The sequence below is a fragment of the Euleptes europaea genome, unplaced genomic scaffold (genome assembly GCF_029931775.1).
Source record: "Euleptes europaea isolate rEulEur1 unplaced genomic scaffold, rEulEur1.hap1 scaffold_84, whole genome shotgun sequence".
In the NCBI taxonomy this organism is placed as follows: domain Eukaryota; kingdom Metazoa; phylum Chordata; class Lepidosauria; order Squamata; family Sphaerodactylidae; genus Euleptes; species Euleptes europaea.
This window is the reverse complement of record NW_026612604.1, coordinates 4,005-30,982: the sequence shown is the minus strand read 5'-3', so window position 1 is coordinate 30,982 and position 26,978 is coordinate 4,005. Positions and strand designations below refer to the sequence as shown.

Genomic DNA, 26,978 nt, shown 5'->3' with positions numbered 1-26,978 from the left:
CAGTAAAAGCCAAGCCCATACATAACACCCTTCTCTTAACAGCCTGTGTGCACACATGCATTTTATGCATCAGATGTGAATGTATCACTCAGCAGAACGATACCATCTGGGAGATCTGTAGAAATGAACGGATGCCTGTATAAGCTGAGGAAGAAGAGAACAAGTTATAAAGTTTATTTACACATCCTACCACTCCGTTAATTTTATAAACAGGATGTAACACTATAAACCTTTGGGGTTTTTTAGAAGCAATCCAAATCTATGCTTGTATGAAAATTGTACAGCTAGGTTTATTTATTTATGGTGGCTATTTAGGAAATGACTTGTTGAAGGTTACCTTTGCGTAACTTGAAGGAATGTGTATATATGACATCTGGACTTGTACAAATAAATTCTGAGTACCAAAAAGTTCTTTTTACCTCTTAGATTAAGCAGCTGGAACCAAGACATTATGGCTTACGACTTAGAAGGCTTATTGGTGAAAATGTTGAACACTATACTCCTGAAGCGTATGAATACATACAAGACCAGGCAAGTGGCATGGTGTAAAGATTTGAGGTTGCTTGGTCAGATTCCTTATTTGTAGTCATCTTGTGTGTTATTTACAATGGACAGGTTGGATATAAATCCCCTGAATAAACAAATACATCCTTGTGTCCTTAATATAAAAACAGACAAATATTGACTGAGTACATTTCCTGCCCCTCTTCCAGGGAGTATGTGGTTCTCCATTTTGTACTCAAAATTGCCCTGTGGGAAAAGTTAGTCTGAGAGAAAGTGACTGGCCTTAAGTCAGCCAGCAAGCTTCATGCCCAAATGGGGATTTGAACCTGGGAATCAGACAGTTGTGAGTGATTTTGTTCAAGACCTGTCTACTGTAGTTCATTTGGGGCTTTGCTTACACTAAAAGGGACATAACGCATCTAACTTGTATAACTTTGGTCACAGTTTGTTAATGTAGTGGTTGTGTGTGTGTAAAGTGCCGTCAAGTCGCAGCCGACTTATGGCGACCCCTTATGGGGTTTTCAGGGCAAGAGACTAACAGAGGTGGTTTGCCAGTGCTTTCCTCTGCACAGTAACCCTGGACTTCCCAAATATTGACCAGGGCTGACCCTGCTTAGCTTCTGAGATCTGACGAGATCAGGCTAGCCTGGGCCATCCAGGTCTGGGCAATGTAGTGGTTACATGGCTGTAATAAGAAAGGGCTTCAGTTCTTTAGCACTTATTCTGGAGCCACCCCCTCGAAGTCAGTAGGAGGCAAGGAGGAGGGGGGGGCGCCTGTGGCCACAGGCATATCCTGAGTGGTGCCGACACAGCTCTGATTGCAGCAAAGCAGCCACTGCCTCACTCCAGTCTTAAAACCAAATATCTAAAATGCTCAGCTGTTATAAAGACTGTTAATATACGGTACCCTTTGGAAGGCTTGATATACTGTATATATGGGTATGTACGTATGTTGTGTTTTTTAAAAAAAACATTTATGAAAAATATTTAAAAAACATTTATGAAAAAAATAACATGGAGGAGAGAGGCATTCTATTCCTCAAGGAATGTATAGGGGCCCTCAGATATCAGGCCAAAAGGAACATCTGTCAAAGGAATCGTATGGGCCTGAACATCTATCAAAGGAGCATCTATCAAAGGAACGGTATGGGCCTGAAATTTTGATGCCTGGCTCATTGTCAGTCTGATGAAAAACAGCAGGTTACCAGGATTGGCATACTGGCCATTGTATTTGATGGTCTGGGTGCATGTCTTACATGTAAGGTAGTCTCACCACCCTCCTTCAGAGTAAGCTGCCAACAAGTAGTGACTGCACCGTTCATTTAGCCCCAGTGAGCACTAACATGCGACTCTTCTTTTGTATATGAGAATAGCACTTAACTGAACGCAGAAGTATAGCTTACAGTGCAATCCTAAGCATAGTTACATGTTCATCTTTGTGGGTACTGTGCATGCACACGCCTGCCACGAAGAGGATTTTTGGAAGCTCAGAATGCCTAGAGGCACTCTGTCCCCATCCTTCATGCTGTTTCCCACCTTTTCCAGTGTGATATAGAGGGGGCGGAGTGTCCTTTCCCCAGTTCTCTCTGTGTTGTTGCTGAGAGAAGTTCATTTACAGAAGCTCAATTTTTCCTCACCAGCAGCGACTACCAACAAATTCTCCCTCCATTGCTCCACAAGAGCCTGTAGACTAGAAGACGGCGCAAGAAGTACTCTTGAGAAAAATGCGGGTCTTGTGGAACAAAAATTCCCCACTTGGGCGACCATGAACAGTGGAGGAAAGGCATACAGCAGTGAAGAACATGATGTCTCATGCTGCTCTATTTGTCACCAATTCATTCCTAAGGCAAGGCTTGATAGAGCTTCCTGTCGAAAAGTGGCACTTTGGGAAAAAGCTTTATTTGGCACTGCATGAGAAAAAAACTCTCAACTCCTTGCTCATGCTTACTGAGGCTGAAGCTTTCCAAAGGATAAAATGCAGACTCTTAGATATAGGATTCCAAGATCTAAATAATGCTGCTAATAAAACATGTTCCCCATTAAATATAGGGATACCTTTTGGTGTTTACCAACCCTCCCTATACTTACCTGTGTGAACCCTCTCAACGTAGAGTCATTTCTCTGGCTAGATTTAATATTTTGCCATCTGCGCTACTTGAAGATTTCGGAAAATCTCTTTGTCTGCCAGGCTTTGGCCCCTGTGACAAAAATTGTATTGAAACAATTGCGCTCGTCCTACTTTATTGCAGTTTCTGTACAGAATCTTGCAATGAACTATTAAGCCCCCTGTTGATTGATAGACAGAATGTCCCAGATTCTTTTAATGTCGCCTATTTATTGAATAATCATTCCCCTCAAATATTGGAGATGGTGGCACAGTTTTTAAAGTTTGTTTTAAAAGCCCCCAAACAGTTAATTAGATGGAGAAAAAAAACTCCAAGCATTACGCCGTCTTCTACCACTGACAGATGGATTCAAGTATCCTTGTTTCCAATGGTCCCAAGACTGAAACTGGCCGCTCTGGACCCAACCCATAGGTTGGGTCCAGAGTGGCCGGTTGGGTTTGGTTTCATGGGGTTGGGTTTCATGGGTTGGGTTTCATGGATTTAATGAGTTGGGTTTCATGGGGAAAACCATGAGCTTGGTCCCTGTGTCCCTAGCACACAGCTCCTCAGAGCCGTCATTAAAAAAGGTGTGACATAAACACAAGCACTCGGAAAAGCCTCCCGAATCAGACATCCCCCACCCCTTCCTGTCCTCGGAATAAAGACCTGGTCCCTCACAAGACATCCTTGGAACCAGTAGTCAGTCTCCGTTTTGAGAATGCCTTCCCTCTCAAGTTGCTCACCATCCTCGTCTCATTTTGTCTTGGAAGTTGAAGTACAAGACTGAGAACCTCCCATCGCATATCATCAACTCCCATCATCTGATCGTTAAGATCCTCCTCCCCAGTTGGTCCCGAAGGATTTGTATTTGTTGCCATCCTGATCACCTTGCCAAGACATCCCATGTGACTACCTCACGGCCATGCACTACATGAAAAGACAGGGCTTTACACCCTTTCACACACTGTGCCACATAGCCTCACTAATCTGAGAATGGGCAGTCTCCAACAATACTACCATATAGGCCATTTGTATAGCCGGAATCAACAACCGACTAGCGGACTTTCTCAGTCACAGTCCACTAGCACCTAGTCCCTTTAACTGGAGTACCTAGTCCCTTTAACTGGAGATGCCGGGAATTGAACCTGGGATCTTCTGCATGCCAAGCAGATGCTCTACCACTGAGCCGCAGCCCCTCCCCAAGCTTATTCTGCTTAGGTGCAGTCTACATCAGCTGCTCTTCACCATGGTCTCTCCACTGATTCCTTCTGCAAGGCTGCAGTGTGGTCCTTTTGCATCTTTGCAAGGCACTACTCAATGGACATAGATGAGAGATGCAACCATCAGAGTAGTCCTACAGTCTGTGTTCAACTGAGAGCTCACAGGGCCTTCCTGAGACTAGTAAATCAGTTCACTATCCCATGTGGGACTTCACAGGCACCATGACGATGAAAGCAGGGTTGCACTATTGCTCATCAAGTGTTCACCTGTGCAGTCACACATCCCTCCCTCCTGCCCCACTGGTTTCATAACTTCCCCTCACTCTGGTGGCAGCAGAGAGGAACTAAAGGAAGGATGCTCCGCCCCCTCTATATGAATCTAGAAAAGGTGGGAAGCAATGTGGGGGAGGGGAACAGAGTGCCTCCAGACGTTCTGAGCTTTAAAAAAAAAATCTCCACGGCAGGCCTGCGCATGTGCAGGACCCATGTGTGACTGCATAGGTGACCACTCGATGAACAAAAGTAATAGTTAAGCACCATCTTGTTTTTCTAAGCCAATTAAAGCCAATGTGCTTAGAGGGGTATAACTCTGCTTACGCTAGCACTATTAATCTTCACAACTTTTTTCACCTACCACCGAGGGTAAGGCACAAAGTTCTAAAGCCATTTTGGTATCTGAGACTCAAAATCCAAATGGCCCCCAGGGTAGCTCGGAGCTAAAATATAATAAATTTAAAAGTGGATATTTTGCCACCCTTTAGTAGTACCCGGAATCTGCCACCTAAAGCGAATGCCTCACTCACTGTAATGGCAGAACCAGTCTTAATGGTGGCACGGTGTGGTATGAGTGCTAAGTGCATCCTGCAGGTGTATGTTTCGTGGTTCAAATTCAAATGGGATTTTTCTTTTCTTGCAGATATATGACGAAATAGAAATCATCCCTTTAAGTGTCTACCATGTGCATCTTACTAAAAATGAAGGTGTAACTGATTTTGGTAAGCCTGCATTTTCCAAAGTTTGTGTATCTCCTTTTATTGGCCTTGCATCTTTTTCTTGGTTTGCAGGTGGCAAATGAGTTGGGTTCCTCTTGAAAGAGAGAGATAGAGACTGGATTCACACCATTGTGTGTATTTGATCATTTAGATGGGGAGGATTTCTCTATGTCAAAACAAACTGTTCTTTATAGCCTCGCTGTGCTTTCTGGAAAGTTGCTTCTTGTTTGGAGGCCAAAGACATAAGAAGTGATTTCCAGCTGCTTCCAGTGATGGAAGGGAGACAATTTTGCAAAATTTCACTTTCTCACAGTAGCTTCCTGTCCTGTGTGATTTTTGTGGGTGTTCATGTGGTTGTTGCTAATCCAAGCATCGCCCGTCTAGGGGTGAAGAGGAATATGGGAAAAATCCATGTTGGCCAGTACTTTCTGCTGGGGTTTTTGGGCCACAGCCCTACTGATTTTGGTAAGCCTGCATTTTCCAAAGTTTGTGTATCTTCTTTTATTGGCCTTTCATCTTTTTCTTGGTTTACAGGTGGCAAATGATTTGGGTTTATCTCATGTGAGCCATACAAAATATTAATGAGACTGAAGATCAGTGTCTTCATAGAAATATAAAATGAGGAATTTTCCATAATGAAACAATTATGAAGCCTTGTCAAATGTGAAATTTTTAAAGGAGGCATAAAAATTGAAACAGCATTTTTTCCCTAGGATTTGCAGTCACTGCACAAGTTGATGAACACCAACATCTAACCCAGATATTTGTAAGCGATGTTCTTCCTGATGGGATGGCTTACAAAGAAGGTATGTATTAGCTCTTTCCTGCTGCTGTTGTCTTTAAATGATGCAGCTTTTGCACTGGACAAAGAGCAACATTTTCTATGAATTCCTGATTTGTGCCGGTGTTTATGCTAGATTACCAGATCTTGACTGGCTGGCTAGACAGTACAAGAGGAGGTAGCTGTATGTAGTGTAGGACCTTAAAGGTAAAAAGCAGCACTTTGAATTGTGCCCGGAAACAGGCAGGCAGGCCACCTGACATATTTCAGCACAGGATTCTACAATCCCTGTATCTGAACACAATGATGTGTCTTTTTAATCCATGAATTTTATTTTAAGCCTTGCTACCATTTTTGCTTAAAAAAACAAACAACACTAATAATCAAATACAGTCTTGCATGACTGTCAAGCTCTCCTGCCAGATCCCATGCTCTTCCAATATCTGCTTGTTTGATCAATTTCCTTGTAACCAGTGTTATGGAGGGATTTGGTTAAATTCAGGTGGCTGCTGCTTAGTTTGTGGCCTGGATGAGATGCTAAGCTACAATCGGATTAATCGTTCGTTAGAAGTAAAACCATGACTAGTTTTAGGAAGTAAGGAAACTCTTGGGACACCTTAAAGACTAACCTGTTTATTGTGGCATAAATTACACCAGTCTGATGAAGCAGGCGCACAAAAACTTATGCCATAATAAATTCCCTAGTATTTAAAGTCCCACAAGACTCACTGTTATTTTGGCAGCAGTAAACGACTACCCCATCAACATTTTCATGGTTCGTCTTAAAAAATAAACCAAACAGTACAAGGCAGTCACAGTATCAAGTAAAATCCATAAAATATCCATTGGAAGATTAAAATACATGATAAACATTTGAACTATAAACCTTGATAGCTAAAAGAAACGGAATTAACAATAACTTATTATTCCTGTAGAAGAAGAAGAAGAGTTGGTTTTTATAGGCCGATTTTCTCCACCTTTTAAGGAGAATCAGACTGGCTTACAATCACCTTCCCTTCCCTTCCCCACAACAGACACCCTGTGAGGTAGATTGGGCTGAGAGAGCTCTAAGAAAACTGTGACTAGCCCAAGGTCACCCAGCTGTCTTCATGTGTAGGAGTGGGGAAACCAACCCGGTTCACCAGATTAGAGTTCACCGCTCTTAACCACTGCACCACGCTGGATTATAGCAATAAGGATCCAGCAGCATAAAGCTAGTGAACTATTCACTGACCAAACTTGCATCAGAGGGTTTGGACTGTACCTTTATAAACCAGGCTATAACCTTTGCCAATTGTAGTGTTACCCATTTATCTGCAAGTAGTATCACCAGTTTGTTCTGGTTCAACCTCTTTAAGTATTGTGATAAAATATTCCCAATATGTCTTTCACAGTCTACTGTAAATCTAGGGCACCAAAGAATCAGATGAGCCAAGTCCTCAATGGATCTGTGGTCACAAGAGCAGACTTGCTCATTATATGGGGTCTAATTATAATGACCTCTTACCATTGCCAATTGTAAAGTATCCAAACGTGCCTTAGTAAAATTCTTTCTATGCTCAACATTTGATAGGTCAGTAAAATAGGCCAGGAGGGTTGGGGTGTGTGTGTGCTGCTTATAAATAGTGGCAGTTCTCAAAGTACCTAGTAATCCAGTATCCACTTAGAGAGTTATATCCAACAATATTTGTTTTATTAAATGTTTAGGTGCAGAGAAACCAAGCCTCCTTAGATATTCCTCTGAGAGTCCCAAGTTTGGGACTTAGTATATGACTTTGCCATGAATTAGCTTTCATCTCATTGTAAACCGAGGCTAAGAAACCCAGAGGTGGACAAAAGAGAATTTCCAACCAAAAATTAATAGCATCTTAGAAACAAAAATCTTCCTAGTTGGCAAATGTGAACCTTCACAATGCTGCAATCCCAAGAATACTATTTTGGGAGTAAGCCCCATATAATAAATTGGGGCTTGCTTTAGAGTAGACCTGTTTATGATTGTTCCAAGGTGCATGTTGTACTCAAAGTGCATTCCATGAACTCCAGGTGATACTATCAGGAAATTATTTGAACAGTTACTTTACAGTGTGGCGTAGGGTTGCCAGCTGCCAGGTTAACTTCATTCTATCTTAATTCTATCTTAACGGAGACCCATATAGACACTGTCAGTGGTCCCTAAGGAGATGTTACCTACTATGGTTTTTTGAAATTGTGCTTTTGGATACATGTAGCTGACCAAGCCATATGCGAAACGTGAATATGATCTAGACAATACGTCCTGTCATCCCTTTATTGTGGCTTTGCATTCATTGTTTGATCTCCAGCGAGTGGAGGCACAGTCTGAAGAGACGTACAACAAATTTCTATAAGGAAATATTATTTCTTCTGTGTAACTACTGGACTTACCTTTGAACGGACTTAAGAGCTTTTCCCAAGTTCCTATAATGCTGGACTGATATATTACTTACCTGTATCTTGTTGTACTTCATTTGTATATATTTATTGTCACTTTTGCACTTTATTCACTTATATAAAATGTAAGCATTTTTCCTATATTGTATTCTGTGCTGTTTTGGTTGCTTCAACTGCCAGGTAGTAGCAGGAGATCTCCTGCTAATTCAACTGATCTCCAGCCGATAGAGATCAGATCACCTGGAGAATAGTGGCCGCTTTGGCAATTGAACTCTATGGCATTGAAGTCCCTCCCCTCCCCAAACCCCGCCCTCTTCAGGCTCCACCCCCAAAATCTCCCACTGGTTGAGAAGAGGGACCTGGCAACCCTAGTGTGGCGTGATGATTATCTTTGACTGCTAATGTGTGGGTGTTATGCGCCGTTAAGACACTTACGACTTATGGCGACCCCATAAATTAATAACCTCCAAAGTATCCTATCATTAACAGCCTTCTACTATAGTACCTACCAAGTGGTTTTTTTTAAAAAAAATCTCTTTCTCTTGTTCCCAGGGTTACGTGTGGGCAATGAAATCTTGATTATAAATGGAGAATCTGTAACTGACCTTGACCTTAGACAGATGGAGTTATTCTTCTCTGAGAAAAGTGTAACGCTCACTTTGAGTACAAGTCACAACAGCAATAAAAGTGCATCATGTACCTCGTGGACGGATGGTGATATTTCCAAGGAAGCAAGAAACTTGTTGCCCCCTCCAAACCAGTCACAACTCCTGGAGGAATTTTTGGATAACTTCAAAAAGAATACCACAAATGGTGAGATGCTGCTGGTGATGTTTTTGTTCTTTATCTAGATAGAGCTGTTTGCTGTTTGTGTGTAAAGTTAAAATAAGTTAAATATAAACATAAATATAAATTAAAATAAATGGGAATAATTATTTTAACAGGAAATCTCTTTAAAGCGTTGAAATAAAGTATTAATGCTTCTTTCTGAGATCAAAATATTAAAATGAACTATGAAAAGTTATGAAGCCAGTTCCTGTTAGAAATTATCCTGCACTCTCATTTTTAAAAAAATCCATAAATCTCAAATGCCTGTAGGTTGTTTAATATAAATTGCCTTCAGCTGAATATCTACTGAGCTTTTTGACATAGTTAACTAGAATGATATACGAAGTTGCCATATAGGCAAGCAGCCCTCTAAACTCTTGGGATAAATTCATGTAAAACATTTGCAAGTATTACGAAACAGTGAACATACTGAGGAAAGGCTGTATTTTACAAGCGAAATATCGTTCGCTTAATACGTTGTCCACACAATGTGCTTGCCGTTAGAGACCCAAGCTGCATAGGTGCCTCTGTGCAATTGACTGTGGTATGAAAAAACACCGATGTGGTTCAGAAGGAGTTGAACTGTGCAAATAAAATGTCAGAAATTTGGGCATTCACATGTGCTTAACAGTCCTTGTGGATTCAACTTCACTTCATCGGCAGCCATATGGGAATGACACTAATGTAGTTGGGCTCCCTAGCAAGAACCAGGCTGTCAGAGTAAGATTTGAATTGGTCCCCCCATAATAGAGGTAAACCTACTGATCCTAAACATGGCTACTTGGAAGTAAACTTCATTGAGATCAGTGTGGTTAAGGATAGAGCCTTGAACTTAATTGGCCCATGAACAGCATTTGGAATTTTAGTTCTTCTCAAAAAAGATAGTGATGAAAGGGTTGGGGACAGTAATATGATAAAGTTAAAGGATGTTGACACCATTTTTGAAGGGGTATTGTAAATTATGAAGAACGGGCATATGTTTGGGCAATAAGAGGCATCAACTTATCATGCACATCTCCAACCTGTCCTGTGAGTTTTAAGGGGGTGGGAGAATACATCTGTAAACCACGAAGACTAGAAACTAACCTTTTCGGTGAAGCAATTGCTAAAATTATAAGATTTTGTGACCGTCGTCAGCTTCTGTCTGTACAATTTCCACATGAAATTTGTTTCATAAGTGTTTTAATTGTATAATAAGGAACTGGCCTGTGCCAGTTTCAACATAAAGGATTTTAATTTGGTGGGACTTGTGGAGTATACCTCATTGCTTCCCTGGGCATGGACAGTGCCACCTTTAGCAAAGTTGCACCATTCCCACTGAAGTCAATTGGCTTAGAAAGGTGTAAGACTGTTTAGGGTAGCACTGTAAATCACTTCCCAAAAGGTCTATATGGCACACTGTTTCCACACACACACACTACACTATGGGAGCGTATTCCACATGCACACTATGGGAGCGTATTCCACATGCCATATTCCACATGGCTTAATGCCACAGATGATAGATACCATTAAAATGATTTGGCACCTATAATAATAATAATAATTAAGTGCCGTCAAATTGCATCTTATGGCAATCCTGCATGGGGATTTCAAGGCAAGAGATGAGGCGGTTTGCCATTACCTTCCTCTGCATAGCAACCCTGGTTGCCCTTGGTGGTCTCCCTTAATTATGGCTGATGCTGATTAGCTATCAAGTTCTGACCAGCTAAGGCTAGTCAGGGCTATTCAGGCTGTCCTTGGCACCTATTGGATGGTGCTGATTGCATCACTGATACAGAGGACCAGTTGGTTCTTCTTGTATCTGCTATGTTGTAAACATTCAATAAGTATTATTTTTAACAGAGGCTGATCACTAACCTTGAGCAGTGAAAATGCTATTCACAAGCTACCTGGGCATTAAATGTTTAAAGAACATTGCTGGAATTTGGTATCATACATCTAAAGTGGGGGAAATCTCCATTTAAATTGCTTGAAGATTCAAGCATGATTTTTACATGAAGAGTGATGTGCATTAGGTTAAAAGACCTACAGTTGTCAAATGCCATCCCTGTAGTACATATCCTGAGTTACTGAACAATCCATGAGTCATTGGTTACCTCAGTTTCTGTCAGTATTACAGAAAGCGGGTGAAGGGAGTGTGAAGTTTATAATTGCCAAGAACTCCAACCATGGAGTGTTCAAAGTGAGAGACTGTCTTCCTCCATGTAGCAACCCCAGGCTTCCTTGGTGGTCTCCCACCCAGGACTGACCATGGCCCAACCCTGCTTAGCTTCCAAGCCCTAACAAGCTCAGGCCAAACTGGGCTATTTGAGCTGCTGCAGTTGCCAAACAAGCTAGTTATTTCCTGTTGGAAACCTTATCTATGCCCAGATGATCACACATCCTAACCCTATTGGCAAAATGCAAAATTTAGAAATTCAAATCTGTTGAATGAAGCGTTGTGGCCCCAATCACTGAAATGAAGTTCTTCTGCTGTTCATTTACCTTTTCTTCACACACATTCCAACTCCCCTAGCATCCTAGAAGGTATCTGAGGACCAAACCTGATCAGACATTGGGGTTTCTGTAACCAGAGCTCCCAGCCTTTTAAAAAATGTAGTTATAAGGCATGCAGGGACCTGATGCTTAGCAGGAGGGCTAAGCCCCTGTGCCATTTCCCCCAGTCCAAACCAGTTCCAATAAGCTGCTGTTTACCTCATTGGGAAAATAATTGTACCTGCATGCTTGTTCTGCCCTGACCTGGATAGCCCTAGGCTAGCGTGATCTCATCAGAACTTACAAGCTAAGCAGGGTTGGCCCTGGTTAGTATTTGGATGAGCAACCTCCAAGGACTACCAGGGTCATGACGTGGAGGCAGGCAATGGCAAACCACCCCCGAACATCTCTCGCCTTGAAAACCCTTTTCTTCACACACATTCCAACTTCCCTTATGGGGTCGCCATAAGTCAACTGTGACTTAACGGCACAAAAAAAATGTTTGTCCCAGCAGGGCAAATAAAGGTACTCTCTGGGGTATTTCAAACTAGAGAAATGGCAGAGTAGGAGCTTAATCCCTACACATACCATGATCCTAATCAGAATCAGGACCCTATGTGCCTGGTTACTGCATTTTTTAAAAGCCACGAGCTCCAACTGCAGAACTCCCAGCATCTTGTTTTTTGTCTATACCTTAGTGTCCAAGCTTGGCTCTTGAGTCCATGATCCCTGTACTTGCCTAGTCTTACCTCCTTCTGCTTGGTGTCCATTTTTTCTCAGTCCCTGAACGATGATATAGCAAAGTGGACCAGAAGGATATGTTTTTTGGGTTGCCAGTTAAACCATATAGTTTGAATTTGTTTTCTATAAAACACCTGTGAAACTAGCATGTTTGTATATGTAAAATGCAGTCAAGTTGCAGCGGACTTATGGTGATCCCGTCAGGTTTTCAAGGCAAGAGACTAACAGAGGTGGTTTACCATTGCCTTCCTCTGCATAGTGACTTTGGAATTCCATCCAAATCCTAACCAGGGCCATCCCTGTTTAGCTTGTGAGATCTGACGAGATCAGGCTAGCAAAGGCAAGAGACTAATAAAAAACAAACACGGTCAAACTAGATTTTACATGGCAGTCACTTGAGAAAGAATCCCAAATTTTCTGGTTATGAAAAGCTGTGGAAATGATGGGAGGGACAGCAGAGCGAAGGGCTGCTTAATCCTTTCCTTGTCAGCTATTTTCATACTCAGAATTGCTCTCTTACACTGTTCGTTCCACACACGGAGGAGAAAGTTGTAGGTATGGATATCTTTTCCTGGGGCTTGCAGGGTCTATTTTGACTGGAAAAACAATGGAAGGACAAGGGCTAAGCATATCTCCCCCTGCTTCCAGCCACTGCAAACAAAAGCAAGGCTGCCAGAGAAGGCTGGTTCCAGGCTTTCAGAGGCCCTGGCCAGAGTGTGGCCAGGCCCCCCTCTGCCCACCACCAGGACCCCTGCTCATACCTCTCATCTTGCCCCCACCCATGTACCCCCCACCTGTCTGTGTGTCCTTCCCCTTTCCACTCACAACCCCTCCCACTGCCCATATTAAGAGCCACCTGTACACCCTTTCCTCCCACAGGGTGGTTTCTGTGGCTGGGAGTACTGCTGCTGTAACTGTGAAGAGCACCAGTTGCACCCCTCTGTATGCTCTTCCCTGGCCATGCTGTAGGGTTCCAACCTCCAGGTAATAGCTGGAGATCTCCTGCTATTACAAGTAATCTCCAGCTGATAAAGATCAGTTCACCTGGAGAAGATGGCTGCCTTGGCAATTGGACCCTGTGACATTGAAGTCCCTCCCCAAAGCCCACCCTCCTCAGGCTCCGCCCCAAAAGCCTCCCGCCGTTGGCAGAGAGGAACCTGGCAATGCTACCATGCTGGCAGCTGGAAGCTCAGGAGGGGTGTCACTTGCAAGGAAGCAGTAGGGAGAAAGGGGCACGGGCAGGTGGCAGAGGAGGCATAGGGGCAGGGTTGGTGGACCCGGCCAGAAGTCATGGCAGATTATTATTTCGGCTTATGTTGATGCTGGCTCGGCTTGCAAACATGATTTTTCAATTGAAAAAAACATCAGGATATGTCTGGATAGTTGCCAGATAGCATTTACTCTGGGCCTGGGAGCTTCTCACACTTTGCAATAGCAAATTTTCTAATGTGCTATTAAAGTGCTTCCAAAACTGTTGCTGAGCCTGGTGGTTCTTGGTGAGTGGTTTGTGTGCTTGATTAAGATAGCAAGGCAAAGGGGTTCAATCTCATTCTCTGAAAACATAAAAAGTCACTAAGGAGTGTTGAAAGGGTTAATTTAATTAAAAAGCAGCTTTATTAGGCCATCTTTAAAATAAAAAACACCTGTTGAGATTTGTAGTGAAGGGGCTTCTTTCTCATGGGCATCTATTCAATTTAAAATGCTATTAAGTTGATGGTTGGCACATAAAAGATTATGTCATAAAACAAAAGTTACGGGTCTAATTAATTACTCTTCATTATACCCGACTATTGCTCAGCTTGTTAGCGTGATATTATAGGCCAGCATTACCTGGAGTATTTGCCATAAAACACATGTGTGTCCATTCACCCGATTCATTATACCTGGGGGATGGATTTTGCAACTTGTGCTAATCTTTGTGCGTTCCATTATAATGTTAAAATATTGTGGACTATATGCTACTCTAGATAATAATGGATAAAGAGATTTTTTTAAAAATTGGCTGTCTGATTAAGAGAGCCACCAGGGCAGCCCATGTTTTCCATCAATGGGGAAGGGAGAAATTTCTCCAAAATTAAACCGTGTGAGCAAATTGGTCACATTTATCAGATTACAGTGTGTCTGCATTTCATTTTTGCCATCTTGATGGCTTGTTAGTGAAACGAATGCAAGCAGTTTGGCTTTGATTGAATGCATCGTTTTAACGGTTTTACCCTGTTGCCTTGTATTCCCTGTTATTTTGGCCCCAGACTTGATTTGCAGTAGCCTACCAGCTTAGTTTTTGCTGCATGCATTTGTGACAACCTCCTTCAGGTAATTAATGGCTCTAGCTTCCCTCCTCCCTCCTCTGATTTCTGAGAGTTATGTGCAGAGCGGCTCCAATCCATGTAACTGTATCTGGCCCAAGTCCAGTGTTCTGCCTCTAGCAATAACAAGATAGATGGGTCTAGAAATTTCACTAGCAGGGCACAGAAAGCAACAGTGTTCCTGTGTTTGTCCCCGGAATAATGCAGTCTGCACGGCTTGCTCCATCTCTGTGTGTGTGTTAAGTGCCGTCAAGTCGCTTCCGACTCATGGCGACCCTATGAATGAAAGTCCTCCAAAATGTCCTAACTTTGACAGCCTTGCTCAGATCTTGCAAATTGAAGGCTGTGGCTTCCTTTATTGAATCAATCCACCTCTTGTTGGGTCTTCCTCTTTCCCTGCTGCCCTCAACTTTTCCTAGCATGACTGTCTTTTCCAGTGACTCTTGTCTTCTCATGACGTGACCAAAATACGATAGCCTCAGTTTAGTCATTTTAGCTTCTAGGGTCAGTTCAGGCTTGATTTGATCTAGAACCCACTGATTTGTTTTTTTGGCAGTCCACGGAATCCAAAATGTGATTGAACCTTTTGCTTTTTGTTTTCACAGCTTCCTATGTCTTTGCCTACCACCATCTGTAAACTCAGGCATTTTTAAATATGAAACTCTTTGCTTATATAAGACAGCTGATAAAGTAAACCCTGCCTTTCTGCTTGATAGGAAAAGGCATAATGTTATCTTAAAGATGACTTATGGTAGAAGGATTTTGTTTTTTAAAAAATTCGCTTCCGCATCTTTGACTTAAATACTTTTTGCTAGATCTTTTTTTCATATCTTTTCATCTCCCCAAATTTCATAGAATGGCATCAACAAGTGCACCGTGAATTCAAAATGTACCCTAAAGTTTTTATTTTTCCTGAGCCATCTCAGTACTGGGACCAAGGGAACAAACATATACTTGCCCTGTCCGTTGTAGTCAGTGACCTCAATAATGGGTGGGCTAGCATAGTACCTGCTTAGCCCTCTGTCAATGCTGCTGTGTCAGCAGTCATGACACAGGCAATATGTGGCTGGCCCAAACCAACGGAAGCATTCAGCTAAACCTTTTTTTTTTTTAATAAATTTTTATTGGTTTTTTAAAACTATAAATTCTTCATAATTTTAACAACAATGTAAAAATAATATCAAAATCTCAATTACATCAATTGTCTTAATTTCCAATAAACATAAAAAATAAATCAACTTCCCCATCACCTCCATCTACCTCTTAATAAAGTGTTACTATCCTTCGTTAACATAGTCTGATCCTAATATTAATCTCATTCTAAAGTTTCATATTATATAAAATTTTACATTCTGGATCAGAGTAAAAAGTAACCTTCCATTTTTCCCAGATCTTATACATTGTCACAATGATTCATCCAAGCCTCCCATTTCCCCTAATTTCTCCAACTCCACCAGTTCTAACATTTAAATGATTTAATCCCTTTATTCTGAAACATTTGTCCCTTTCCATTTGGCTGCATAAAATAATCTTGCAGCCATTATAACATAAATTTAATCATGCTAAGTAACATCATCTCCAATATTTTGGGGATATTTTTCTGTTTAATCAATCTTATTTCATTGTAAATCATATCCCAAATCCATATCACAAGTCCACCCCTTATAAAAAAGGAAAAGAAAAAACCAATTTCCTTACTACATTCCAACATTTTCCTTGAAATAATAATCACATTAATATTGATAATTCCAATATACATTTATATCACATCGGTAGTCTATATAAGGAGGACTTGTTTACATAATCCCAAAATGATGTCTAAATCTTAATTCCACTACACCGTAAATAGCCATGCCACCCATCCATACTGTCAAAGCCTTCCAATCCAGCAATCATATTTAAATCAGTCCTTTAACCATGGTCTAATACTTCCTTCTGCAACTGAAATAAGTCAGTCAGGTACAGGAACAGGATCTCTTTATTCTCTCTCCTTTCCTCAGGCAGATTGCGTAGCCAAAAATAATTCTTTCTGGCCTTCATCTCCGTCATGGCTTCAATCTGTTTTTCTTGACCTGCTCTCTTTTTCCTTATGTCCACATGTCCTTCCATAACTTTTTTAGATGAAAAGTCCATTTCTTGCATGTCTGTTCTCATTGTCACAAACTGGTTACCTTCTTGGACTTCTGTCTTCTTCTTTATATCCTTGTATTCTTCCATAACTTTTTTGACAGAAGAATCCATTACTTGCATGTCTGTATTAGTAGCCATCATTTGAACCTTCATATCTTTTATGTCTTCTGTAACCAGATCCAACTTCTGATTACATATCTGTGATGATTGGTCAAGAGTCGTCATCATTGAAATCAATTGAGCCATCTGTGTTGATATCTGTTTCAATTGTTTAATTGTCGCCTCAGAGTGTTTAGCAAGCATGTCCTGCACCTTTTTTTCCATGGTTAAATTCTGTAAAGTTTCCTTTAATTTCGTAAAGGCAGGGCTATGAATTAAGCTAGATCAGGGAGAGGTTCCAGACATTTACATAAGTAACTTAGTTAAAAAATTGATGGTCGTCTAGCAGGAGTCCATTGCATGTAGTTAATAAAGAATATTTCATTGACCAGCTTAATATCTTTTTCAAGTTGAAGAAATAAGGATTTAGGCTTAAAATAGCTTTTTAAAGTTGAAAATACCAACGAGTTTTACCAGACGCTCTAGATCGGCAGAACCAGGAAGTATTCCAGGAATTACCTCATCGCGGACCTTCTATCGTCTCTTCTCTATGGTTGTTTCCTTCAGGAATGGTTTTGGTGTAACACGAGTAAGACGAATTTCCGGTCCTACGACCTGCTTCCTGTTGATTTGCTTGCAGAACAATAGAGAGGGATATTGAATGAAGCACAGAGTCTTCCGGTCCAAGATATCTTCTTTGTTGTAAAACGTGGCTGGAGGACCTTTTTTACACCGGGCAAATTCTCAAAGGTTTCTCCCTCCCCTTCCTTTAAAGACGCGTCGGATTGGCAGATCTTAAGTCAATCATTCAAGTTCGTTGTTTTAGTTTAAGCTGATCAGTTTGATAAGGCTCCTGCTGCTCTATCTGATGGATCTCATGCAGCAAAATCATCCAGTTCAATTAAGGGAGGAACACGGTTACCAGGAATGTTTTCTTCTACCCCCTGTTATTCGATAACGCCAGTGAAGAACGAAAGATTCTTATCTACTCACTTGGGCGTCTGGAGGTGAGGTTCTAATCTTAATGTAGTCCTTATGATGTTTATAAGGTGCTGGAGGGTAGAGTCTAATGCCGAAGTTGCGCTCTGGCGATTTCAATCCCTTGGTGCCCACGGGATCAACGTCTGAATCTCCGGGGGACTTGGTAAAGCTCCCTCGGAGTATTCAGGAGATCAAACCGCATAAATGGCTGCAGGGAGTTCCTGCTTCCCAGCCCACTTGCAAGGGCTGGATTGGGGTGCGGTAAATCACCCCAAATTGCACGCAAACTTGGATTCCCCCCAGGAGCCCCTGGGAGGACGTGGTACTCAGCCCAGCGTCAGCACCGGAAGTCCAGCATTCAGCTAAACCTATTGCCTTGTTACTGGCACTTCACATCTTTGAGAAAAAACCTTACATTTGCAATAGTCATAGTTGGCCTGCTCTCCCTGGGCAGTTGACAACCCCACAACTAGTATGTTTCCCCAAGGAAATAGGTGGGGCAAGCTAGCCCCATTCATGGTATTTGTGCAGTGGTCATTTTGCTTGAGGTTACTGGAAAGGAAGAGGAAGGGCTCCTCTTTAGGGTGCTTCATGAGCCAAGGCTTATAGCTGTGGCTTGGGCAGCAAAGGTCAGGCTCGTCCCACCATTTCAAAAGTGTATCAATGGCCTTGGCTACTCCTTAGTGTATATGTTTGATTTATAGTTATGTCATGATAAATACTATAAGTCCCCACAATACACATCCAGGTGCATCTCCTGGTGTCACCAAGGGCACCACATCATGAAGTCTGTATTGAAACATCAGCATGTACAGCCACAGTCTTTCCTTGTCCCTGGAGGCCTCTTCATAGACATCAGGACTTACTTGGGTAAATAGTCCTCCTGAGATTGTATCAGGTTAATCAGTCAAGTAATGAATCAGTTGTTTTACCATAAATATTTAGAGAGCCAGCATGGTGTAGTGGTTAAGAGCAGTGGTTTGGAGCGGTGGAGTCTGATCTGGAGAACCGGCTTTGATTCCCCACTCCTCCATATGAGTGGCAGAGGCTAATCTGGTGAACTGGATTTGTTTCCCTACTCCTACACGTGAAGCCAGTTGGGTGACCTTGGGCTAGTTACAGCTCTCTAAAAGCTCTCTCAGCCCCACCCACCTCACAGGGTGTCTGTTGTGGGGAGGGGAAGGGAGGTGATTGTAAGCTGGTTTGATTCCTCCTTAAGTGGTAGAGAAAGTTGGCATATAAAAACCAACTCCTTCCTTCCTTCCTTCCTTCCTTCCTTCTTTCCTTCCTTCCTTCCTTCCTTCCTTCCTTCCTTCCTTCCTTCCTTCCTTCCTTCCTTCCTTCCTTCCTTCCTTCCATCCATCCATCCATCCATCCATCCATCCATCCATCCATCCCGCCCTCCCCAGCAAAGCCAGGCTCAGGGCAGTTCACAACAAAATCACATAATAAATACAATAAAAGTTACAATAAAACCACACTAAAACAGTTCCTAGAATAAATAAAAAACAAGCCCCAAAACATCATCAAGAAATGGCATCAGCAATAAATATATAAGATGGCGCTCCTAGTAGCATATATGCGTCTGCAGGGTCTGCAAACAGTCAGGTCCTCCCAGATGATGGTCAGTGGTAAATACAAAGAACAAGATGGAGGTGGAGGAGGAGAGGGTAGGGAGACCAGCACTGATAGAAAACCGTAGCTGTCCTCAACCATAGGCCTGGTGGAATAGCTCCATCTTGCAGGCCCGGTGGAATTCCTTAAGGTCCCGCAGGGCCCTGGTCTCATTAGAGAGACTATTCCACCAGGCAGGGGCCATAGGGGTGAAATATTTGTTTCATCTTTATTTAGGAGCGTATCGTATTTGCTGTTAAGTTTCCCAAATAGCTAGCTTCTTCAAAGGTTACAGAGCAAAAGATGAATCCTAAGTTTCCAATTGGATTTGGATAGGTATTTCATCAAAATAACAGAACAAGAAAAAAACATATTTTTATCTCTCTGGTGGAACTCTTTGGACCTTAGTAATGTTGCTTGCTAAGGAGAAATGGTTCGAGTTCCTTCAGCATCTGTTTCCATTCAGAATGCAGGGCAGTTCTGTTTGCCACTCCCTTCAACTTTCCCCCCAGTAAATACTTAGAATGCTAAGACCACCGAGGCTTTGCACCTTCCTGGGGTTTGGTTGTCTTCCCGAAACACTGAAAACAAGGCTTTGGCAACATCTTTCCCAAAACATCTGGAAGCTTGCCTGCTCTCAGATCAAACCCAACGGAAGAATACGAGAAACGCCTGATTTAATTTCTTAAACTGGCCTTCATTCATAGAAACCACCATATCTGCTAGTTGTGGGGATACTTCTTATAACACACTTTCCCTCTTTTCTCCCCCCCAATTCAAAACGTGAAGCCGTTTGAGAAATATTTTTAGAGACCTTTTCTGTGTCTTAACTTTGGACTTGAAGGAATGTGTTACAAGCATCCTTTGTATTACATCATTTTAATTTTGCTCCAGGGTGTTTTTTTTCTTTTTAATGGTAAAACTCTGTCTGCAAGTGGATGCATTTACAGAAAATGATGGTGATAGAAGTTCTGATGATCCTGGACTTAGTTATCTTTTCACACCAGTGTGACTGAAATAACTACCATGTGTGCAGCTCAGTACAAGAACTGTCAGTGTCTGTTGATGCAATGTGTTTCTTTTAACTGTCTGTCTTAGGGCCAAACTAAACAATAAGTTTTTTCAACAAGTTGGGTCGGGTTGGGAACATGGCGCAGGAGGGAGGCAAAATGTCCTCCACCTCCATGCTGTGGTCCCAAGCCAAACTGGGCCCCTGCAGGCTTTCAAAACAGCATTCCCCACACTTCTCACTTTTTTCTTCTACAGACGTGAATGTGTTTCATACTCTCTTATAAGAGATCTGTAGCTTCTGCAAGATTCCTTTGAAGGGAGCCACAGCTGCCTTCTGGCTGTTCTATGGAGTGCCTTTGGTTTTTTAAAGGGTCTAGGTAAAGCTGGCCTTGATTCCATCACTAACCTGGACCCCCCTGTATGGAAGAAGAAACTTGAGATCCATGTGCCAGCTTTTAGATAGGCAGATTAGAAATAACTGGACTCAGTCTGTTTGCATTTCATCTCGTTCCCTATGCTGTGGCCATAGTCCCCTGAGAACCTCCAGTCTTGTTGAACAAGAATAGTATATGAGTTAGAACCTGCAAAGGATGCTCTGAATTGCACACTGGCCTGACCTTGAAATCAGAACAAATTGCAAATGCAGCTCTCCAAGTTTGTAAGCGATTGGGTTCATCTAGTTTTGCTGTGCCATCTGCGTTTATTTTTAGTTCTGCATCCCCTGCCCCCACTCCTATATTGCTGTCAATAGAACAGAAGGTAAAACACACCTCCTACTTCTGCCTTGCAACAGAGGGAGCCTTTACCACCTATTCGGCTCTTGACATTTGATAACACTTGATGAGCAATAAGACACTTGTTCAAATTGGTGATGGTTTGAAATAGAACTGCTAAACTATGACGGGTGGGAAGAAATCCTAGCAGGAGATATTTAAAATCAAGTTCCCTATTTCTTCTTCATTGTAATTTCCCCTTCACTTGTAGGGAGAAGGATGAATTGGTAAGAGCAGAAGTGATTAGGATGTAATTAAGCCTTCATTAATTAAATTGGTTAAGGCAACATGTAACGTTTCCATCTGTCTCTTCCTGTGCGATAGAAAGACTTGCTTCCTCGTGAGTGACAGATGCATTTATTTAGCTTTGTTCCCCATTTTGGTTTCCAGGTTCTAAATAATATTGAAAAACCTCTGAAGAATATGTATGACATTTGTCTTATAAATTTGCACATGCTCAAATAACTTTTGCATGGGCATGCTTCTTGTGTGGTCTGGATGCTTGCACTTCCTTGTGTTTGATGAATCTTTGGTCTCTCTTGCCCATCTGTGCATGGTCTGCTGTGCTTTAACTGAATAATTCACACGAGGAACTGACTTAGGAAGCATGTTCGCTTTGGATTCTAGTAGTTATACTATCATATCTCTTGAATGATGGTGCGTCAAATCTTCCTTCCCGTGAACACGACGTCATGATAATAATGTAATTAAGGGGGTACCTTATCAAAACATTGGTGCCTACTGTATTGAGTACAGTAAAGTGCTGAGTCCCTGTATCACTCACTACAGTTGTCTGTTCTGATGGGTGCTTCATAGTTCCTCCGTACCTTTTGTTGGCTGACGGTTGAAGTAAGGCAAGATACTGAGTATGGATTCACTGCAGTTTACTCATCTATGTAGTTTCCTAGAAAGAAAGTTCACTTGGACACACAGAACTCTGATGCTTTGAAGTTATCTTTTGTTGGTGTAATGCTGAATGTACAACTAATAACAAACTTGAAAGGGAAGCCATAGAAAAGTTAACCAAATAAACTGACTTCGGTTGTTGAACCTGCTATAACTCATTGTTGGGGGTGAAAAACATAAATCTGGCTTTAGTAATCTACGCCTGATAATGTGCAGATTAGGAGATTTACCTATGAAGACCATCTGGAAACTTCAACTGGGCCAGACTGCATTAGCTTAGCTTCTAAATGGGTTCAGTATCTTTTGGTGGGTGTCCCAGTGGATAACTAACAGGATTTTTTTGTTTTGTTTTTAATGTAGTAGTTTTTAGCCATCAAGACAATTCTATTGGCCTAAGCTTTTAATGGCATGTGCTAATGAGAGATTTGGTGCTCTTTATATATAGAAAACATGGCCTTTCTGTACAAAAGAACACTCAAGGCGGCTAGCAAATATGAAACACTGTATTATAACACAGACATAAAAATAAGCTATTAATTAGCAAAACAGTGCCAGTTTACAGGTTTGTTCATTTTACAGGCAGACAGCCAGGGGGTGGGGCTCAGCTAAGAAGGAAAGGTCTCCCTAGGCAAGTCATAGCTGACTTATGGCAAACCCTTAGGGTTTTCAAGGCAAGAGATGTTCAGAGGTGGTTTGCCATTGCCTGCCTCTGTGTCACAACACTGGTATTCCTTGTAGGTCTCCCATCCAAATACTTGCCAGGGCAGACCCTGCTGAGCCTGGGGCTATCCAGGTCAGGGCAAAAAAAACCCCACCCTTTTAAACTCACAACACAACACACGCCTTTATTGGCATATAAAAAAGGAAGAACAAACATCAGGATAAATCCAAGTACAAACAAATTAAATTGGATAAAACCATCCCAAATCAGCCATTAAGGAAAGCTACACACCATTCATGATATCTGATTGCTAACTGTAAGAATCTTGCAACTGATTCGATTATTTTTGGGTTTTGTGTAGGTCATAAGATGTCCTGATTTCACCAGAAAGCCATTCCCTGTTTACAAACAGTGGGTCAATGAATTGGAATCTGCTACAAGAATAAAAGGAACAATTAAACAGGACATGCACCAGTGATTCAATTCCACTATTCCCGCAAATGGGATTTTATGAAATCGTCTGTATAACAAGGCAGAGGGTACTGCGTTTAGCCTGGCAAGCATATATGCTCTACACTGTTGCGGTGCAGTTAGACACGTAAAGTATAGTTCTATATGTTGTCTATTTGGCCAAGGCTCCCAACTCAAGGGGAACATCTACTACTTGCATGGCTTTTAAGTGCCTGCATTTCTATCAATCGCTGACCTTTCTGTGAGGCAATACAAGGAATCTAAAATAATCCCTATTGATCAATTTCCCTCCTCAATATGTCTTATCCATATGGATGATTGAGATTCAGTTAGCATAACTCTTTCATCTCCATGAATCCTTGAGGTTCAGATGAGGAGATGGCCAGTGTTCTCAGAACCATTTAAAATAAGTACACCTGAGGAAATGCTGGAAACATCTGGTGTATTACCAGCTTTAGTTTATGAGAAGTTTGATTTCCCCTTGTTTCTTGATGGCTCCCTTTCACCAAACACGAAGTACTACATTAGCAGAATGGTTGGGAAGTGACTCTTAATGGCATGAAAGGAGTGGATCCAATCCTCCAAACCGAAAGTGACCTAGTACAAATTTTAGTATGGTAAATTTTTAAAAAAAATGATTAATCTAGTCAGGATCATATAAGAGAACATATTAAAATTGCAGCATTATCTAGAGTACACATTTTGCAATTGAAATTAGAAAAGCTTATCAACTTCTGAGAGGGAAGAGCTGATACATGTATGTAAGCTTTAGTTTGGAGTTGGAAAATAATTTAAATATATAATTGTTTTAGACAGAAATAATTTTAGCCATATATCTGAGCCTATCCTTTATCAGTATTTTTAATTAATTATGAAGATGCTGTGAACTTGTTCTAGATTGTTTTGCGCTTTTGTTCATATGCACATACAAACATACAGGATGTATATGTGTCCCTGATTGACAACTTTTGAGAGAACAAGTTGAAAATGTGGTGTCAGTGGCTTGGATTGCAACTAGTGTTTTTATGGGAACAAGGACTTCTACTCACACAGCACAATTTTTCCAACTTCCCCTTCCCACAGCAGCCTGAAATGTCCCCCAACACCCTGTTTCTGGAGGAGGGGAAAGGTGAATAATCATGCTTCATGAGCAGAAGTCTTCGCACCCTCCACAGAAACTCTAGGCACGATGGCAGGGCACTATCTTGAATGCTCAGAAACTAAAGGAAGCCTGGCTCCTTATGACCTATGACTGTTTTTGTTTTATAGATAACAGTGTGTCTGCAGTAGTGGGCAAGGCAGGGACTTAGACTTTCCAATTTCCCAGGGGGGGGTGCTGGGCCAGGGCCAGATGTATTGCTGTGACATCATAGGGAGGAGCCAGTGACATCACAGGGAGGGGCCTCCGTTGTCACTATCTATGGAGGCAGGGCTACAGGGGATTTAGGGAGGGTCTTCCCAGAAATTTAGGGGGGCTTCAACAAATGATCTTCAGGCAGCTGAAATACAACTTTAACATTTAATTAACAATGCAAACTGTTTATTTACATTTTTAAAATTACAGTAAAATAAAATATTATCCTAATCCCCTGTTGCCCCTTCTACTGCTCCCACAAGCATCCTCTCCTGCCATATCCCACCTATCCTTCCCAATTTCCCTTCACCGCCCCACCCCAATATTTGGCATGTGTTGGTATGATTAGTGCAGAAGCAAGAAGAAGCTCTGCTTGATGAAACTGTAGGTTACTTTTTTGAAGAGCTGCGTTTAATGTGTCCAAATGACCAAACAAAAGCAGCAGTAACTGTAGCATGAAGTATGTAGCAAATCTCAATAAGCTTTGTGCATATCCATCTGCTTTTGCCCCAGGATCTCCTCGCTCCTCAGAAGATTCCAAGCTGGCCATAATTAGACAAGGAATAGAGAATAAAACTGCTGCTATCATACTGCCCTTGTACAAATCTATGGTGAGACCACACTTGGAATACTGGGTAAAGTTCTGGTCACCACACCTAAAAAGGATAGTACAGAGCTTGAGAAGGTGCAGAAAAGAGCAACCAAAATGATTAGGGGACTAGAGCAACTGCCCTATGAGGAGCCTAGGTATCATTCTGGCCTTTCCAATCATCTTTTTTTTTTTACCATATCAGCAGGATATTGTAGTTGCAAAAATGTTCGCTGTAGTTCCTTCAAGTCAGTATATCTGTCTGAGGGGTTGGAGAAGATGCGACTATAGCATAGGGTTTGGCTATAGACAATGGACTGATTGATATGGTTGGGGTGGTACCTGGAGGCATGTAGATGTGTTTGCTTATCTTAATAATTCTTAATAAACACACAAATACATACTAGCAAACAGGAACAAAGTCCCAAAGAATCATGGAAATTGTAGTATGATACAATAGGAAGGTCGGACAGGACTGTGCTTCAGCTGCCACTGTGCTTCAGCTGCCACTGTAACTGAGTCCCTCATGTAGGCACTGGTTGCCCGGGGGGCTCAGCCCCCCCTGGCCAAGTTCGGGGGGGCTCAAGCCCCTCAGCCCCCCCCATAGTTTACACCTATGGGTCAAGGTGCTTGTGTTCTGAACTCTTTCTCACCAATTTGCATGTTTACATGAACAAACCTGAGGGGTACATCCTAGTTCATGAGCAGGTCATGAGATATGAAAACAGTCTTACTAGAGCCATCTAGAGCCCTGACATAACTTGAAAGAACACCAAAGAACAAACTTCAGAATTGCCTGCATCATACAGGGATTCTGTAGCTAGAACACATGCAAGTTGTTTAAAAACACCTTGCCCTATGGTCTCCTGATCCTTCCCAAAATGTTTGTAGTTCTGCAGAACCTCAGTAATTTTGATCACAATTCATTATGCATGTTTACACAGCTGATAGAAGTTTGAAGATTTGGGTGCTGTTAGAGGGGAGGTTTTAATGTTTCACTTTCCAGAGGTGGAGGTGAAAGCTATCTGCACCTCTGCGAATAGAGGGTTCTGTGTCTGTTACCTAAAAAAAGCCCTAAACAACCATGTCATGTCATAGAACATTATGTTCATCCAAGAGAGTTGCTTGATAATATGTAATCATTTTGATTGGTTGTTCCTTTCAGCTGGCACAAACTGTGCGACAGGGTCGACAGATGATGCCACAGCAGGAATCAAGAAAGGAAAGGTTTTCTCTAGCAAATAAAATATATGCATTACTTCACAAAAATTGTTTTAGACCATCTGACTTGATTTTTTTAAAGCAAACCATCAATACAGTACTGGATTTTTTTCACCCGCTTACAAAGAACGTTTATGAATGAGGTATAATTCATCTTTCTCCTCCTGATTGCAAATTCTCTGGTACCTTTTTCCCCATTTTATATGCAGATTTCAGCAATGTACCTGATGTTGCCACAAATCTGAAACAGAGCAGTACGGATAGCATTCTGGATCAGGTTCCACAAAAGGAGAGAATGGAGTTACCTTTCAGGGTAAGAGCACTTGTTATGTGTTACAGCAGAGTAATCAAACAGAACACTGTAAGATTAGCACTTTTTTATAGTCATTTGAGTGGGGAGTAACTTATTTAAAATGTATCAGCTTCTCTTTGTCTTTAATATGTAGTACCTTTTGGACTTCTATTCCCGTGGTGCCTGATATTGAGTGATACTGGGTAAATTTTGCAGAGGAGATCGAATGCATTGTAATGTGTCATGGTAAAGACAAGTGAGGTCTGGCCATGAAGATAACAATGTATTGTCGAAGGCTTTCACGGTCAGAGTTCATCAGTTCTTGTAGGTTATCTGGGCTGTGTGACCGTGGTCTTGGTATTTTCTTTCCTGACATTTCGCCAGCAGCTGTGGCAAGCATCTTCAGAGATAACAATGCTTAGTTAGCTACTGTGGCTGAAGACTCTGAGAACCTGCATGCTCTGCCTGGTAGAGTACCTGGGAGACCTGGGTTTGTATTACCTGTCTGCTAA

At 41.8% G+C, this 26,978-nt stretch overlaps 1 protein-coding gene across 1 annotated transcript in view; it reads left to right on the top strand.

Annotated features, from left to right (window-relative positions):
• The window catches only part of LOC130493175 (rho guanine nucleotide exchange factor TIAM2-like), a gene marked incomplete at its 3' end in the record, with an annotated part of 62,972 nt that extends 36,485 nt beyond the window's left edge, over positions 1 to 26,487 (top strand). The window contains exons 7-11 of the mRNA XM_056866878.1: positions 427 to 531; positions 4,746 to 4,824; positions 5,535 to 5,627; positions 8,564 to 8,824; positions 26,384 to 26,487. Coding sequence (XP_056722856.1) covers positions 427 to 531; positions 4,746 to 4,824; positions 5,535 to 5,627; positions 8,564 to 8,824; positions 26,384 to 26,487 — 642 coding nt within the window. The remainder of the gene's footprint in view (positions 1 to 426; positions 532 to 4,745; positions 4,825 to 5,534; positions 5,628 to 8,563; positions 8,825 to 26,383) is intronic.
• Between the last annotated feature and the right edge of the window lie 491 nt (positions 26,488 to 26,978).